The sequence below is a fragment of the Nannobrachium achirus genome (genome assembly GCF_963921795.1).
Source record: "Nannobrachium achirus genome assembly, chromosome: 3".
Classification (NCBI taxonomy): Eukaryota; Metazoa; Chordata; class Actinopteri; order Myctophiformes; family Myctophidae; genus Nannobrachium; species Nannobrachium achirus.
Genome location: NC_137812.1, coordinates 58,361,177 through 58,378,137, shown reverse-complemented (window position 1 = coordinate 58,378,137; position 16,961 = coordinate 58,361,177). Strand labels below are relative to the sequence as shown.

At 43.2% G+C, this 16,961-nt stretch overlaps 1 protein-coding gene across 1 annotated transcript in view; it reads left to right on the top strand.

The window, feature by feature from the left end:
* The window catches only part of LOC308281413 (SEC14-like protein 1), a 52,862-nt gene that overhangs the window by 17,683 nt on the left and 18,218 nt on the right, over nt 1-16,961 (top strand). Inside the window, exons 3-7 of the mRNA XM_080721585.1 lie at nt 11,736-11,885; nt 12,451-12,582; nt 14,451-14,579; nt 16,146-16,398; nt 16,546-16,655. Of these exons, the coding sequence (XP_080577711.1) occupies nt 11,736-11,885; nt 12,451-12,582; nt 14,451-14,579; nt 16,146-16,398; nt 16,546-16,655 (774 nt within the window). The remainder of the gene's footprint in view (nt 1-11,735; nt 11,886-12,450; nt 12,583-14,450; nt 14,580-16,145; nt 16,399-16,545; nt 16,656-16,961) is intronic.

Here is a 16,961-nt window from a genome sequence, read left to right as displayed (position 1 = left end):
TGTAGCCTAACGTTTTGTTTGAAAAGCCTAGGCTTATGTACTTTAATTACTTTTCCTTTCAGAGGGGTTCAACTGTGTTTTGTATTCATGGAAAATCAGCATGACCACTGAATACCAATATCACAGTGCTTTGTTGCTGTATTGTTTTGACATCGCTCAACGAACAAGCTGTTCCGTGTCCTTGTCAAAGATTTTAATCTTGAAATTGCCCTATACCAAAATGTTTCCACTTTCCCAGATGCCAGAAAAACCTGTTGATAAAAATAGCGGTGGCTGACCTCTGGTCAGCTTGTTATACAACCCACTACACTACACTACACTATAAAGAGGCTAAAGACGAGATGTGGCTCGCAGCCAACTTGGAAGTGTTCTGTGGTTGGCGTTGGCTGGATGGCCCCAGACAGGACATTTTGATTTAGTTTCAGTCATAGTCTTTTGCATAAATGTATTTAGCTAAGTCATCTGAAATGTTTCAGTCTAGTTTTAGTCGACTAAATCTACAGTTGATTTTGTGGACTAAAATGTATTTTCATGGTCCAACAATTCAACAAGTTGAATGACAAATGGCGATAACAAAACCCACTGTAGATCTATGTCCAATTTTTTACATTTTGCATTACATAACAGAAGTGCTGCTAGCCAGGCGTCACGTCACATTTCTAGCAGGCCAGATCTTGTATAGCTGCCTCTCAGTAAGAATAGATTAACTCTTTCCCTGTTGTATACAGTACTCCACATACTAACACAGTAGTTGTATCCCTGCATTGCTGCTGAAGTGTTTTTTACCTATACTGTAGCCCAATTCTATCTTTATTCCTCTTATTTTAGTTTATTGCATTACATCCATTTTTGAGCAGTGCTCCTGGAAGGAGCTAAGTGCCAACATCTGGCTTTGTCTGGTCCACAAAAGATCTCCAGCCCCCCAAAATGCCTGGGCTCTGAAGCGTGGTCTACATCTGGCCTAGATATGTGGCCTACATCTGGTCTAGATATGGCCTACATCTGGTCTAGATATGGCCTACATCTGGCCTAGATATGGCCTACATCTGGCCTAGATATGGCCTACATCTGGCCTAGATATGGCCTACATCTGGTCTAGATATGGCCTTCATCTGGTCTAGATATGGCCTAGATCTTTGCACAATCGGCTCAAGGTTTGTTGTACGCCCAGGATCCCATTGGCCATGCTTCGCAGGACGTGCTGTGATTGGCCAGTGGGACGCTTAATGAAACTAGAAATGGGCTCGCTTTACACACACAAAGTATATTGTGTACAGTAGAAAATGTACACATACAAATTCTGCGTCAACATGGACAGGTACAGAAATGACCTTTGTCTGGCATTTGGAACAAACTGTCACTATTGAGGGATGCCATTGTGGGACAGGAAAATATTGTCTTGCCCAATTATTCACACACAGCACAAACTCACTGAAAGTATATTATGTACAGTAGTAATTGAGCTCAAGGAGATTTTATGACGCCAGAATTTGAGATAAATAATAATAATAATAATATATAGCATTATACCATTTATATTAGCATAACATAATATTAGCATCTACACTGGCTGTTCTTTTTTTTTTCAGCATTCTTTTTTTTGTTATGGCTATTTAAAGCATATCCATTAGGATCACAGACTGGGGCAATTACAGCTCATCCCTAATGGTAGTCTGAGTACACAAAATTCAAGAAGACAACGTGCTCTAGTCTAGAATAATGGGCTAATTTCCCCAAAGACTCTTTATAATTAACTAGAAGCTGGGCCGCCCTTCCAGCGTCTAGTCGGCGACCTGGCCAACTCGGGAACGATGTAAATAGGGAATGAATGCCCCGCCCTTTAATGCAAACCCCATTATACCTGTTGTCATAGGACCCGTTTTGACCATCTGTTTGCCTGTGTCCATTTTATGTCCATATATGGAGATCACTGCAGATATAGTTCTGGGTCCATTTTATGCCCATATATGGAGATATCTGTCTATTTGCGTCCATTTTATGCCCATATATGGAGATCTCTGTATCTGTCTGTCTGTGTCCCTTTATGCCCGTATATGGAGATATCTGTTTATCTGCGTCCATTTTATGCCCATATATGAGATCTCTGTCGCTTTTTGTTTGTTTCTTCTTTAAGCAGAATACACAGCCTGCTTAAATCTGCATCATTCAAGTCATCCTCCCAGTCCCACGCTTTGTCGCTTGTCTTATGTTTGTCTTTGTCTCTTTTATTTTCTTTTTTGGAGCGGACCCCATGAATGCCCCACCCTTTAATGCAAACCCCAATATACCTGTTGTCATAGGACCCGTTTTGACCATCTGTTAGCCTTTGTCCCCACCCTTTAATGCAAACCCCAATATACCTGTTGTCATAGGACCCGTTTTGACCATCTGTTTGCCTTTGTCCCCTTATGCCCATATATGGAGATCTCTGCACACACAGTACCGGTTGCGGTAAACTCTGATGTCAGACATCAGCTCCCCATTCGGGGATTCATTTTATGCCCATATCTGGAGAACGCGCGTGCCGGTGGGAAGAACGGTTCTCGAGATTCACATACATACATACACATTCACAGAGATTTTTTGTTGACTCATGTGGCGTACGTGATGTCAGAGCCTTTTATGAAGTGATGTCACAATGAGTCAGCGATTGTGCCGATTTCCTCAGGAACAGCCTGATGTCAACAATCAGCTCCGCCATCTGTTTGCCTGGGTCAATTTATGCCCATATATGGATATATCATACCCATATGGAGATATCTGTATGTCTGCGTCCATTTTATGCCCATATTTGGAGATATCTGTATCTGTCTGTCTGTGTCCCACCCTTTAATGCAAACCCCATTATAACTGTTGTCATAGGACCCGTTTTGACCATCTGTTTGCCTGGGTCCATTTATGCCCATATATGGATTTATCATGCCCATATATGGAGATATCTGTATGTCTGCATCCATTTTATGCCCATATTTGGAGATCTCTGTATCTGTCTGTCTGTGTCCCTTTTATGCCCATATATGGAGATCTCTTACCTTCGGGCGGCCAATCGTCTAGTCGGGGACCGGCCTACTCGGGAACGATGTAAATAGGGAATGAATGCCCCACCCTTTAACGCAAACCCCATTTATTTATTTTATTTAGTTTGTCAGCGTCCATTTTATGCCCATATATGGATATCTCTGTATCTGTCTGTCTTCATCTTGAGCAGTATACACAGCCTCTTTGCTTTGCCACCCGTGGGGAATGATGCCCCTCTACCCATGGTTCGGTTACGTCATACTGATGACATTCAATACGTAACCATGGCATTTTTTGTTGACTCATGTGGCATACGTGATGTTTGCCCATATATGGATATCTCTGTATCTGTCTGTCTTCATCTTGAGCACAATGAGTCAGCGACCATCTGTTTGCCTGTTTGTCTTTGAGTCAGCAGAAGTGATGTCAGAATGCCCATATGCCCATATATGTAGATCTCTGTCATAGGAGTGTGGGGTCATGTGGTGTACGTGATGTCAGAGCCTTTTATGAAGTGATGTCACAATGAGTCAGCGCTTGCGCCGATTTCCTCCGGAACAGCCTGATGTCAACAATCAGCTCTGCATAAGGAGATTCCGAACGTTTTGCGCCGGTTTCGGAAAACCGCACATCGGGTCGGGTCGAGGCCCGGCACTGCACTCCGCGCCACGGCGGGGAATGCGCGTGCCGAATCTGAAGCCGGTGAGACGAACGGTTCTCGAGATACGCGGATTACAAACACACACGCAGAGATTTGTCGCATTTATAGATAGATGTAATCATGTATACTGTGTTCTTCTAACATGTCTTAAGTATATACGAATTTCTAGCACAAAGATTGTTGAAGTAGTAGATTATGTACACTAGGAAATGTACCTCCTTAGACAGACTTTCTATTTAGCTCAAGCCCATGCAATAATATAAATGGTAAGATTTCATTTCCCATAGGGGAAAAAAAAGGTATTATTAGCACAGTTTTGCAGAACATGCCACCAACATTTCGCTGTATGAGTGAGTGACAAATAAACCCTCTTGAGCCCTCTTGAATGCAGAGACATAGTTTTCTGTATGCAGGAAGGGAGTTAAGTAACAGGGGATTGTTTTAATACTTTCTCTCATGCATGTCTGGAAAAACCATAACATCTCCAGACAAATGCAAGGGTCCCCACATCTCAAGATTACTCACATCTTGGCCAGTGGAGGTGTGTTGGAATGTATCCTGTTGCTATAGAAACACACACACACACACACACACACACACACACACACACACACACACACACACACACACACACACACACACACACACACACACACACACACGTCACACACACACACACACACACACACACACACCTGGCTTAGCCTTCTGAGCCATTGGCTTCGCTTAGAACTAGCTATACTGACTTATCTATCAGATAAACCACCAAACAACTCACTCACTCACACACTCACGCTCTAACGCTCTAACGCTCACGCTTATCTACGTTTATCTATTCACTCGCTTCAGCAACTGATCCCAAAGTTCACATGGCCATTAGCATTATACCAACGGTGACGGAGCCCGAATTTCATTTCTCCCAAAGTAAAGCTGTTTATTAGCGTTTTCTTAGCCTGTTGTCATGGTTACGGTCCGTTCCTCCAGGCCATGGGATCTGTAGCCCCACACACACACCCCTCTCTCAGTTAGGAATGTGCATTCTCTCTCTCTCTCTCTCTCTCTCTCTCTCTCTCTCTCTCTCTTGCTTTTACCAGGTGCGTTTGATGTGTGTCTCATCTTCCAACGGGTATGAAAAAACTATGTGGAGCAAGCGCATTCATACTTCTATTCACCTAAATTTGCTGTTAAATTATTTGCATCATAAATATACACTCCTCCATGAGCTGCTCCTTACATTATGATGCTCCCACATATTCTCACGCACGCACCACAGTAACTTTCCCCACAACCCACACTCTGCACATATTTTGGAGCACATATCTTCGAACGGGTAAGGTCTATTCAGTACATAACTTTGTTTTTCATGTAATAAGTATTGAATCAGAGAAAGATCAATATTTGCTGTTGTGAAGTTTGGGTTGCCTGTTTGTTTGGGTTGGTGGATAATTTAAGACCTGGGTGTTGTCTTAAAGCATGTGACTTTAGATTAGATTGGTTACATACAAAAGATTTGATTTAATCACCTGTTGGATATCCATCAGAGGGATTGTTGGTGGATAAGTCATAAGTGCAGGTACAGTATATTGTTGTGGCTTTTAAGTGTGCTCCTCCCATCACAGGTGTTGCTTGTTTAATTAAGCAGAGTAGTCACTACAAGGAACGCTGTGCTTTATTTTAGTTTTATTGTGTGATTAATTTTGGTTTCAAAGCTCAAGCTAAGAATTGGGGCCTGGGTCTGAATTCTAATGGGTCTGAACTCCGACCCTACCAGCTTCACAACATTATCACCTCACCTGATGTACCTGGAGATTTGCAGACTGGTCTGATGAGACTGATCATGTGCTGTGAAGATCAAGAACGGATGCATATCAGTTCTTGTTGTGACTCTTGATTTTTGTAACCCATTTTTTCACCCGGTGTCAATTATCTAAAGTAATCCTGGACGCTACTCTCCCTCTGCCAACCTGGGGAGAGCAACAGACTGACCTCATACTTCCTTCTATGCATGAGGAGTCCAAGCCACTTCTTTTCACCTGACAGGGGAGAGTTTCCCCGGTTGGACGTAGCGTTTGAAAGGAACACGTTATTCCAACCAGTTCCTTTCCCCTCGGGAGGCAGTTTAGAGACCAGGATTACTGCATGTTTTTTGTGAGGATACCTATCCTAGGGGACATGGGGAGAACATGCAAACTCCACACAGCCCTTTTGCCAACTCCACCTAGGGTATGGTCACTCATGACACGGAGGAGAGAACACGCCCACAGCGTCCCCAGCGGGAATCGAACCCAGGACCTTCTAGCTATGATGCGACAGCACTACCGACTGCGCCACCGTGCCCCCTATATTCAGATTTTTAAACAATTTTAATGATCAAGTCATGCTCTATTGTATAACTACGCGATAACGTGACACACTCCCAAAATGAACCTTCGGTAGTGTGTATATTTACACATAGGCTAAGTCATGAGTGGAGAACCTTACTTGAGGCCGGGAACACATTTTAGTGTATGGGAGGGGCTTACAGTACATGTACAGTATGTAGCAACATATTTGTTTTTGTAGTCTAATTTCTGATTTAGGCCTAACTATACTTTATTGTAAGTCGCTTTGGATTAAAAGCGTCTGCTAAATGCCTAAACTGTAAACTAAACTGTAAACTATAGGTTAGGGTTAAATTGTGACTCAAGATCAACCCTCAGACTTTTGAATGTGGGTCAGATCCTGTTGGAGGTGGAGATATTCTGGATAGGTTTTAAGGAATCTCAAGTTTATATGCAAACCCCCCATTTGAGAGTAAGGTTTTGGTTTAGCTGTGAACCTTTTTTTAAATGCATACATACTAGGGGTCGGACGATTCACTTACTTCCCGATACGATCTCAACACCTAGGGTGCCTTTTTATATTGCGATTATTTATTATATAGTGATTTATTGCTAGTAGTTACTTTGCTTTGCCATATTGTGGCATTAGAAATCACAATATTTGAGTGAATTGATGATTTTTGCCCACCCCTAATACATTCTGATTTGCAAGCAGTGTACATAATTTAATTTATGTGGGAATTTGGATGGTCAGTTACATTTTACAGCAACCCACTGGCAAAGCAAAAACAGTCTTTTTTTCTTTCTATTTTTGTGGCTTTAGCCAATGCTAGTGCTGATCTGATTATGGGGATTGGTAAAAGCAATGCTTGAATGATTTTCTCCATTTAAATGGGCTCAGTGCACAGCAATCAGTCGCAGAAATCGAATGCATTAATGCAACAATGTCTGTTATCAAAGCAACCTCATAATCAAAAACATTTTGAATGCCAATCTATGAGACTATAATACTGGACTTCTCTGTATCTATTAACTGAACAAGGCAGCATGCCTCTCCATTTCCCTGTGAAGAATAGCCTGGAAAGGTGACCTTTATTAGGCTTCCTGTTTTTCATCCCATTTAAAAACAGGTTGTTTTCGAAGATGCAACTCAGGCTAATTTTAACATCGTTTTTTTGGGGGAGTTTTTTTTAAATAGCTTATTTGATTCATCATTGATATAATACAATGAATCCTTTCAGACCATCAGCTTTTTTTTTCATAGTTTTACACCAACAACATTCCAAAAATATCTTTTCAGCTTTTTGGCTGCTCGACTTGTTTAAGAGATTCCCATTTTGGGGATGCCATTCGACTTGTATGGTTGACTTGGCTGTTTGCTGTTGATCAAGGGTTGTTTTGATGGACAGCTGATGTTTACGGTCAGCGCTGTAGTGCTGACCGCTGTACAAAGGACGGGCCACTGTGTTCTAGAGTGTCAGGCACTGAACAACAGAGCTCAGCATTCACTCAGCCAGTAGGCAGAGGGGCATGGAGTGAGTGGCTCAATAGCCCTGGCACTGGTATGTCAGAAACTGCTGTACCCTGCTGACTGCCTACTAATGGCACAAAAGTATCCCGCCGCTGATACTGCTCCCATACTAATCAGTCCAAACCCTCTTGTAAATGCTAAGCTTGTCGAGGCTATATTGTTGCCTCGACAAGCGGTTCTCTTATTGTAACGGTTCATATATAGTTTATAACTAAAGCCCTTTGCACACAGGACAGTTGCGTTTTCTTTCGTTTGCGGCATGAATAAAACGCATTGGATTTGGTGTGCAAGGCTGTGCGGAATCGGCGCTGCGGATCCAAAAAGGAGTCATAAAAGGAGTGATGAGTTTTTTACCGCATGCGACAAGACGCACGAATCGAACTGGTTTCGATAGAGAAAAAAACGCACGGCGGCAGCCACTCGTCGCACGGCTAATTCGGAGCCGGTGTGCATGAGGTCATAGAGAATCATTGTTTTCTTTTCAAAAAATAATATTGTCCGTTTTATCCGTGCGGTTAAACGCGCCTGTGTGCAAAGGGCTTAAGAGCTCAACTGAACTCTCCCCCCCCTTGAGAATAGCACTGGTTCTTTCTAAAGCCCGACCGATACCATTTTTTTCGTCCGATACCGATATCCGATGTTGGAGAGTGCTAGAGCATCGATACCGATATCGATACCGATGTTTTGTAAAAATATATATATATATATGTTTTTTTACAAAACATAAAAAAAATGTCCACCAGACATTATAAAGCCTTAGTATATATGGTTCTGTATCCGTATATCAGACAGTTTGAGCAGATTTCATTCCAATTGGTTATATAGTAGGCTTAGTCAGACATCTATATTTCTCTGTGGATTTTCACATAGGTCTACACACCTTCCTTCACCCCAAAATGAAAAATCAGAGTTATACAGCACATGTGGTGAGTGAATGACACACGAGAGGCAGCAACTCCACTATAGTGTTGGCTTGCGTCTTGGACTATTATACTGCACTCTGCTGGATAATTCTGGTATTTCCCACAAATAGGCCTATATAACTCAGGGTTTCATGCTGTCTCCGCAGACACGTTACAGACAATTAATATCGGATAGCGGTGGAATAATTCACAGATATCCGATAGCTCCAAAATGACCGATATATCGAATTGACCCATGTATCGGTCGGGCTCTAGTTCTTTCATCTCTCCCTCTTTTCTCCTCTCACCTCTGAAAGAGAGTTTCAGCCTTCAGTCACACACTGTACAGCATGTTTCAGCCTTCAGTCACACACTGTACAGCATGTTTCAGCCTTCAGTCACACACTGTACAGCATGTTTCCACGCTATGTTCCCTTTGACAAAAGTGGTTGTTTTGCACTTTTTCTCTTTTGTTGTTTCCTTCGGCTTTTTCCTTTGCAATTTTATTTTTCTCTCTCACTCTGTATCCTTCTCAGCATTGGAGTCTCAGATTGCATTGCTCCACACTAGCTGCGTTTACATGACTGCTTCGTTCCAATCTGATCTAAATAAACCCGATTGAAGGTATTGGATCAAGTGTTTACATGGGGTGAGATCAATCCAGATTCTGGTGTTTACATGTGCCCACTTTTAAATCGTGTTGTGACGCAAATGATCCCTGTATCCTTTAATAATAATAGTAATAATAATGGAGCCTAATGCAAATGCACAGCCCCACCAAAGTGAAAAAATAAGCTTCAATGCTCTTTTAATTAGATTATTGGGGATGTGCGTTGTTCTGTATACATGTATTATTCCTATATTATCATTATTATAATCATCACATCACAATCCATATTTTCGCCGACGGCCCATATAGAACATAATATGCTTCATGGACAAGTGCATTCACGATAATAACAAAAAGTCTGTATTGTTAAATACTTTTAAAATAGACTCTTTTTATATCCCCTTACCCCAGTCCCCTTTAAATATTATTTATCTGATGAAGGATATAGGATATTTTGCTGGTGGTTTCTTTGGCTATTTATGATCGCAACTTCGCAAGAAGACAATTAGTTAGTGGCCAGGTCAATCTGACCTGGTCAAAGACGCACAGGACTCGACAGGAGGATAGATGAACGAGGACAGGGTAACGTCCAGTCGTGCTAGAATCTCACTCACTCACATAACACACACACGCACACACACACAGCGCTCACACACCCCACGTACGGGTCCATTTGTGCTTGTGAAGTTTTTGGGTCGGTTTGTTAACCCCCCCCCTCTCTCTCGTGTGTGTGTGTGTGTGTGTGTGTGTGTGTGTGTGTGTGTGTGTGTGTGTGTGTGTGTGTGTGTGTGTGTGTGTGTGTGTGTGTGTGTGTGTGTGTGTGTGTGTGTGTGTGTGTGTGTGTGTGTGTGTGTGTGTGTGTGTGTGTGTGTGTGTGTGTGTGTGTGTGCGCAACAATTATGCTCCCTGAGTTTTATAGCCTAGTTGATCGATCTGTCGTACGGTTCTCAATCGAGACAGGAGTCTTGGGACTGATTAAAAAAATGCGTTTATAAACTAAATAGACTAATGTGGTGAAACATCACAAAAAGTGCCACAATAAATGGCCAGGAACCATGCGCTGAAAGAACATGATCAGACTCTAATCGGGTTAGGTGTATACATGGAAGGATTTTCTTTTTGATCGGGTCGTAAAAAGGTCTAGACCACTCCTCTGCATCTGATCAGAATTTACATCGGTTGGTTTTGATCGGGTTTATTCAAGGAGAATTAGATCGGGTTTATCTAAAATCTTGTTTTTAATACGATTAGAAGTGTCCATATAAACGGGGCTAGTGTTAGTAAAACTATAGAAAAGGCCTCATGATCCTCCGCGGTGCATCCAGGATTGTTGAGTGTCTAGTGTCTACACAATTGGCTTGTGTTTTGGGGAAGGGAAGCCGGTGGGGAGGTTGTTCTGTCACTGCACGTACTTCTACTGGCTGGGCCGGCACCTGTCACCAGGGAGTGTTGAGCGGGAGGAGTAGGACGGAGGCTCTACGTCCTCCCGGTGGGGGCTCCTCACTGGCAGGTGAGCCAGAAGGATACAACAGCAGTAGTGACAACACACAGAAATGTGTGTGGGGAGGAATTAATTGGCGTAAATAATGACAACATTTGGAAGAAAAGGAGCAGGTTGTGTAAGTGTATGCTAATACAATATAGCGAGCACATGTACTTCATTGAGAAATGTAGACCATGGTGTCAGGAAGCACACCTACTGGTTGGTTGAAGTAGCACTGCCTCAGACTCAAAATTGTGCAATATCACTCTTGGTCAAGCAGGGATTCCGTCTTGCAGTGCACTGAGTGCAGTAGCAGTGGTGCAATGGTGATTCAATGTTTGGGGGGTCGCGAACGTTGCTCAACACCTACTATACAGGTCTATGTTTGGCTTCAGGCTTGTTTCTTTGTTAAAACAGTTGTCAAGGTGTGAACTTGCGGGGGTGCTAGACCCCGGCTCAGAAAAGATATGGGTCGTCGGGGGCGCGCGACCCAAGACTACTGCAACACTGTGCAGTAGAGATTGGTTTCTCACACCGTAAGCCCAGGTACAAATCCCAGGGAGGACATGGAAACCTTTGGAGAGAAGCTTTAACTTGGCATGACCCTATTTACCCTCAGCAGACCAGTTCTGTCTGATGTTTAGACTTGCCACACCCGCCTTAAGATATAGTCGTGTGAATCTGATCCAAACAAATGGCCGTCAACACTGCTGCGGTGTTACTGTGTGTGAACCAGCAAAGGCCCCGTTGCGTAACAGCTCGCCTTGGCATCTGCACAATAGCGTGACTCTGTTTTCTGTTTATGAGAACATGGTTGTGCTACACCTGGGAACAGCAACAATTATTTTGTATTGAACCATATTTGTTGTATAGTAGGCGAGCCAACACCACTGGCTGTTCTGGCTCAACTCCTGTGAGAACCTTTGGAACTGCAGAATGCACTTTTGTTTGGTCTTAGATTTTGTTCTACCCATGTATTTTGACATTGTCTTACCCCAATAAATGAAGGATTCCCCTCACCACACTTGCTTATTTGCCGACGCAAATTGTGTTTTAGAGTGAGGCTCATGGATTTTGTAAATTGCGGTAATCTGTATTGCATTGCAAAACTGATTAATACAGCCTAAAAAAGTTTTTGATTTAATTTAAGATTTCAGAGGATGTCAGAGAATACCAATTAAATGACTCTTTCTTATGTTCCTTTCTCAGGCCTATGAGAGGCGCTTCCCGAAATGTCACCTCATCCCCATGTTCGTGGCCAGCGACGTGGTCAGCGAAGAGACCAGTGAGGATGGTTCCACTCACAATGTGGAGCGGCGCTGTGCCCTGGACGTGGACGCCCCGCGCCTCCTCAAAAGGGTGTGTGGTGCACAGATCTGAGATCCTCTGACATCCTGTAAAATATTAGGCAGGGAGCGAGAGGAAATCAGGGCTGGAAGAAGGACAACTTATTTGCACCCTCCACTAGTCTGACAATTGCTGCCTTCAAAATAACGTAATTTTGGGGTGTTATATATTGTAGATATTGGTTATGGTGTTATCTTAGCTGTTTCCTAATTTCTTTCCTTTTTTCTTACTTTTTACGATTTCTTTTAATCAATTCTCAAGTTAATATTGGGGAAAATATCCATATACTGTACCGTACTCTAGAGCAGGGGTATTCAACTAAATTGTTCAGTACAGGGGGCCACATTGTCAGAAACCCAAGGGGCCGGGGGCCCGAAAATGTATAAATTGCTCCAGGGACCACAATGAAGGTCCCGCAGGCTGCAAGTTTAATACCCAATACCAGTTTTAAAATGCTACTTCTTGCATCTACCTCGTCTGTGTGTGGTATACCAATACTTAATTGAGTGAATTCTCCATTCCACATTGTTAATGTAAAGTAGCAGCTCTCTTCACTGCAAGTATGTGTGCGTTGCAGATTGCGGGGGTGGATTACGTGTACTTCATCCAGAGGAACACGCTGAACCGACGGGAGAGGACACTTCACATCGAGTCCCACAATGAGACCTTCTCCAATAGGGTTATCATCCATGAAACCTGCTGCTACTCGGTCAGTAGTGCACAAACACGCACATGCACTTAAACACGCCTTTTAGCATTTGTATTCAGCCACGGCCTAGCCAGCCGTGGACAATGCGCTGATGTTAATGTTCTCGCTTCCCCCTTGTTTCCTTCCTGCCTCCCTTTTGAAAGCTTCTCTAAATAGACAGAGAAAGCTGTGTTCCCACTTGTCACTAGCTATCCCAAGACATCTTTTTGCTGAATAATTTAGCGCCCTCCCACACACACACACACACACACACACAAACACATTCTGCCCGAATGGACAAACACAGATCTGAAGCCAGCACAGTCTGTGCTCACCCCCCAGGCCCGAGCCACCGTTGTGTATTAGTAACCCCAACTCTGACCGTAGGCCTGCTCTGGAGTAAATGGATCCGCTCTGAATGAATGAGGTCAAGCACACTGTATTATCCTCCAAACAATTTTAGGTCCAAGGCTGCACACGGGTAATTATTATCATGTGATTTGGCACGCTACACTAGCAGACATTAACTCTGATAGACTCAATTAGACTGAGCTAATGGACTTGGCCAAAACTTAAATGTTTTGGTAGCGACGGCTAATCAAGCAAGTGTGCTGGCAAGTGTGTTAGCTCATGTACTGTATGCAGCAGACCTAATAGTCGGTAAGCTATTTTCCAAATGGCTTACTGGGCCAGCTAAGTACTACAGGACAGGAGTCTGTTAATTGTTATGAGGCATACACAGAAACACTAGATAAGTCTTGGCATTCTGCCACTAACTCACCATACCGTGACTATTTTCCTCTCATATACTTACTGAATGCCCTTGCTCCCACAGAACTGTCAGCACAGGACACGGTTCTAAGTTGCCAACAACGATGTCAGATTTCAGCATGGCAGTGGTGATGTCATTGGGGAAACGTAGCTAATTGTCGAAGTCCGCTCCCATTAACAAGTCATTTTCTGGGGCCAGAACTGATGTTCTATGTGGGCCTGGGCAGTTGGATTGGTCATGGATTGTCCCGGCATCACACTAGATAAGGAAGCATTAATCTTGTCTGAGGCATTTTCCACAGGTCTCTAGATCCCGCTGACCTTGGTAGCTTGCTCTCCCATTTTGTCCACTGGCGTTGCTGGCATTCACCATCAGACTTCACAAAGAACTTGTCTTCCATGACAACCAAATTCTTCCTTTCACAGGTGCTTTAGGCTAAAGCTTCTGTGGCTCCCGCCAGCCCATCCTTGTTGGGTTCTTTTGCCTGGCTTTTGGAGCTTTTAATATGGAGATATCGTTCCATGCTCTGCCTGTCTAGATCTTGGCACTTGACCGTCTGAGTGACAACAAATCACCCGGTTCTACAAAGCTCACTAGACCTCACAAAGCAACACACTGTGAACTTGTACATCTGCTATTTTATTTTAAAATGTCTTATTTCTTTAATTTTTTTAAATTAATAATTATGCTAGTATGTATGGGCCTATAATGACATGCACAAAATAGAGACTCCAGTTTGAAAGTGGTTAACACTCAAAAGTTTACTGTGTGCACTCAGACACATGCGTGTATGTATTAAATCACCTGCTGCGACTACATACAGAGATGTGCGCGTGTGTCGTGATCACATGGTTGCTTGCTGCTCCCACTCACAGCTCCCACTGTGTAATTTTCTCTCTGTGAGTCAAGCTGTGTGTCTGTGGTTACTATAGTAACATGGTCATTGCTAATTTTGTGTGTGTGTGTGTGTGTGTGTGTGTGTGTGTGTGTGTGTGTGTGTGTGTGTGTGTGTGTGTGTGTGTGTGTGTGTGTGTGTGTGTGTGTGTGTGTGTGTGTGTGTGTGTGTGTGTGTGTGTGTGTGTGTGTGTGTGTGTGTGTGTGTGTGGGTGGTACACAGGTTCACCCTGAAAATGAAGAGTGGACGTGTTTCGAGCAGACTGCCAGCCTGGACATCAAGTCCTTCTTTGGCTTCGAGAGCACTGTGGAGAAGATCGCTATGAAGCAGTATGCTAGTAGCATCAACAAGGTCCGTTTATACAACTACTAATTACCTTCCTTACCTTGTAAAATCATGCAGTGTTAATTTAACTTGTGTGTACAAACAGAACTACCGGTAAATGGACTCTGAGGATGTTACAGTGTGTACAGTACCTTGTAACATTTCAACACTGACAGGCATTCTCGCTTCCTCTGTCTGTCTGTCTGTCTGTCTGTCTGTCTGTCTGTCGCTCTCTCACACACACACACACACACACACACACACACACACACACACACACACACACACACACACACACACACACACACACACACACACACACACACACACACACACACACAGCAGTGCAGCATTGCTATTGCATGGCGTCCCTTATGCTGTGCTGGAGAAGCCTGATCATACAGATGGCATAAAACCAGTTAAAACACAGTTATACTTGGCTGTATGCCAGTGTCATGTGTCAAAAATAGAAGATCTACAAGCTCACAGTGTGTTGTGACACGCTGTGTGCGCTTGTAGCTCTGCTCTTTTCAGCGTGCATCACAGGTGTGTAACTTGGCATAAATCAGGCTTTAGTCTAAGCATGCCCTTTACATATTCATCTAAGGATGCCTTGGAAACCAAATGAGTTGCATAAAACCACCATAAGGATTTCCTTAGATGTAAAGGGGTTTTATACGGGGAAGTATAAAGTCCTAAGTGTTGTTGGCTCATAACTACATGCTAGAAGGACCTTAGAAGATTTTAAGGACCTATACCACCAATCACACAAGCAGCATTTCTAGCATTGGTTTTATCAGTTACTATTTGCCACAGCTTCAGCTTGTGCCTAGTTATTATGGCTGGATTACATTTTATTTTTCATGATTGATTTGTGCTTTCCATTCTTCGATTAGAAAAACCTTCTCATCTTCTGTCCAGTTTGGCTTTATTTATTTATTTTGTTTTCTCTTTGTCTGATAAAGATTCTGTCACTTACTTAAATGTTTATAGATGATATTTTCTTCCTTCTTTTAGCCAATCTCTTGTAACCATAGTATCTGAAGTGTACATGTTCCATCATATAACAGTACATCTACTATGAAAGCTTTAGTCAAAACACTTGGGGAAGGAGACAACCGAAGAGGCTCCATGCAACAGTCCTAAATGAACCCCTTAGCTTTGGGAAGTATTTTGCTGGGACAACCTTTAGTTTGAAACGTGATGTAATTTCTGCAACTGGGCACTGGTGTAAGAGCTTCTTGTTGCATAAGATAATCTGGCCCATGCAGGCGTATAGCTTAAACAAGCTTGTGTAACTGCCTGCTGATCTCATTTGAGCTGGATACTGCTAATACAATTACACTTCCTGTCACGTATTACTTGCTCCAACCACTTGAACGAAGGAGCACACAGGAATTTATTGTCTTGGTGGATGTAGTGAAACTTGATCTTTGTTAAGAAACCTGTGCCCTTGCTTGTCTGACATACTGGTTTACTTTTTGTCCTCCTGCTTATAAATTCTTCTTCCAAATGTTTTCATATCTTTAACATCTCCTTTTCATTCTACGCCACCCCCTCCACTGTTCCATTCCACCACCCCTCTCACCTCAGGGCAAAGAGATCATAGAATACTACCTAAAGGAACTGGACGATGAGGGAATCACCCACGTGCCCCCTTGGACACCGTCCACCCCTCCCCTGCCACTCCCTACCAGCCCCCTTTCCACCAACCCACCTGTCTCGGTGGTCACACCCGACATCGCCACCCCACTGCCTGCCAGTGCCAAGGACGGCGCCACCCAGGACACAGCCAAGGAGGTCAATGCCAGCCAGGCAGACAGCCTGACGGAGAGCCAGGCGGAAGGTTGGTAATCACTGCTGAATGGGCTCTTTTATGTATGGGTAATAACATATGGCATTTATTTTTTTTACTGAATTGAAGAATTTCATTACCTTTTGCTTGCGGTGTTTGACTTCACCTAAGAAGTTTCATGATGTTTGTGTGGTACAGACAAGCTGGATGCAGACTACATTAAACGTTACCTGGGCGACCTAACCCCCCTACAGGAGAGCTGTTTGATCAGACTACGCCAGTGGTTGCAGGAGATGCACAAAGGCAAGGTACACGTGTTTTCAATGACAATAATAACCACAGAAGTTGAGTTTACCTGTATTTTGTAAAAATCGTATTATAGCACACACAAACCTGAACAATGAATTACGATTGATTTAAAGGAGCCACTTAATCTACGTGTCCGTTTGACACCCCTGCTCTACATGACTTCTGTTTGTCTACCTCAGTTTGTACAGTGTATTGTACAGGGTTCCCACGGTCATGAAATTCCTGGAAATAATTTGAAATTAGAAAAATATTTTTCCAGTACTGGAAAAGTTTTTAAATTGATCAAGGGTCCTGGAAGGTCCTGG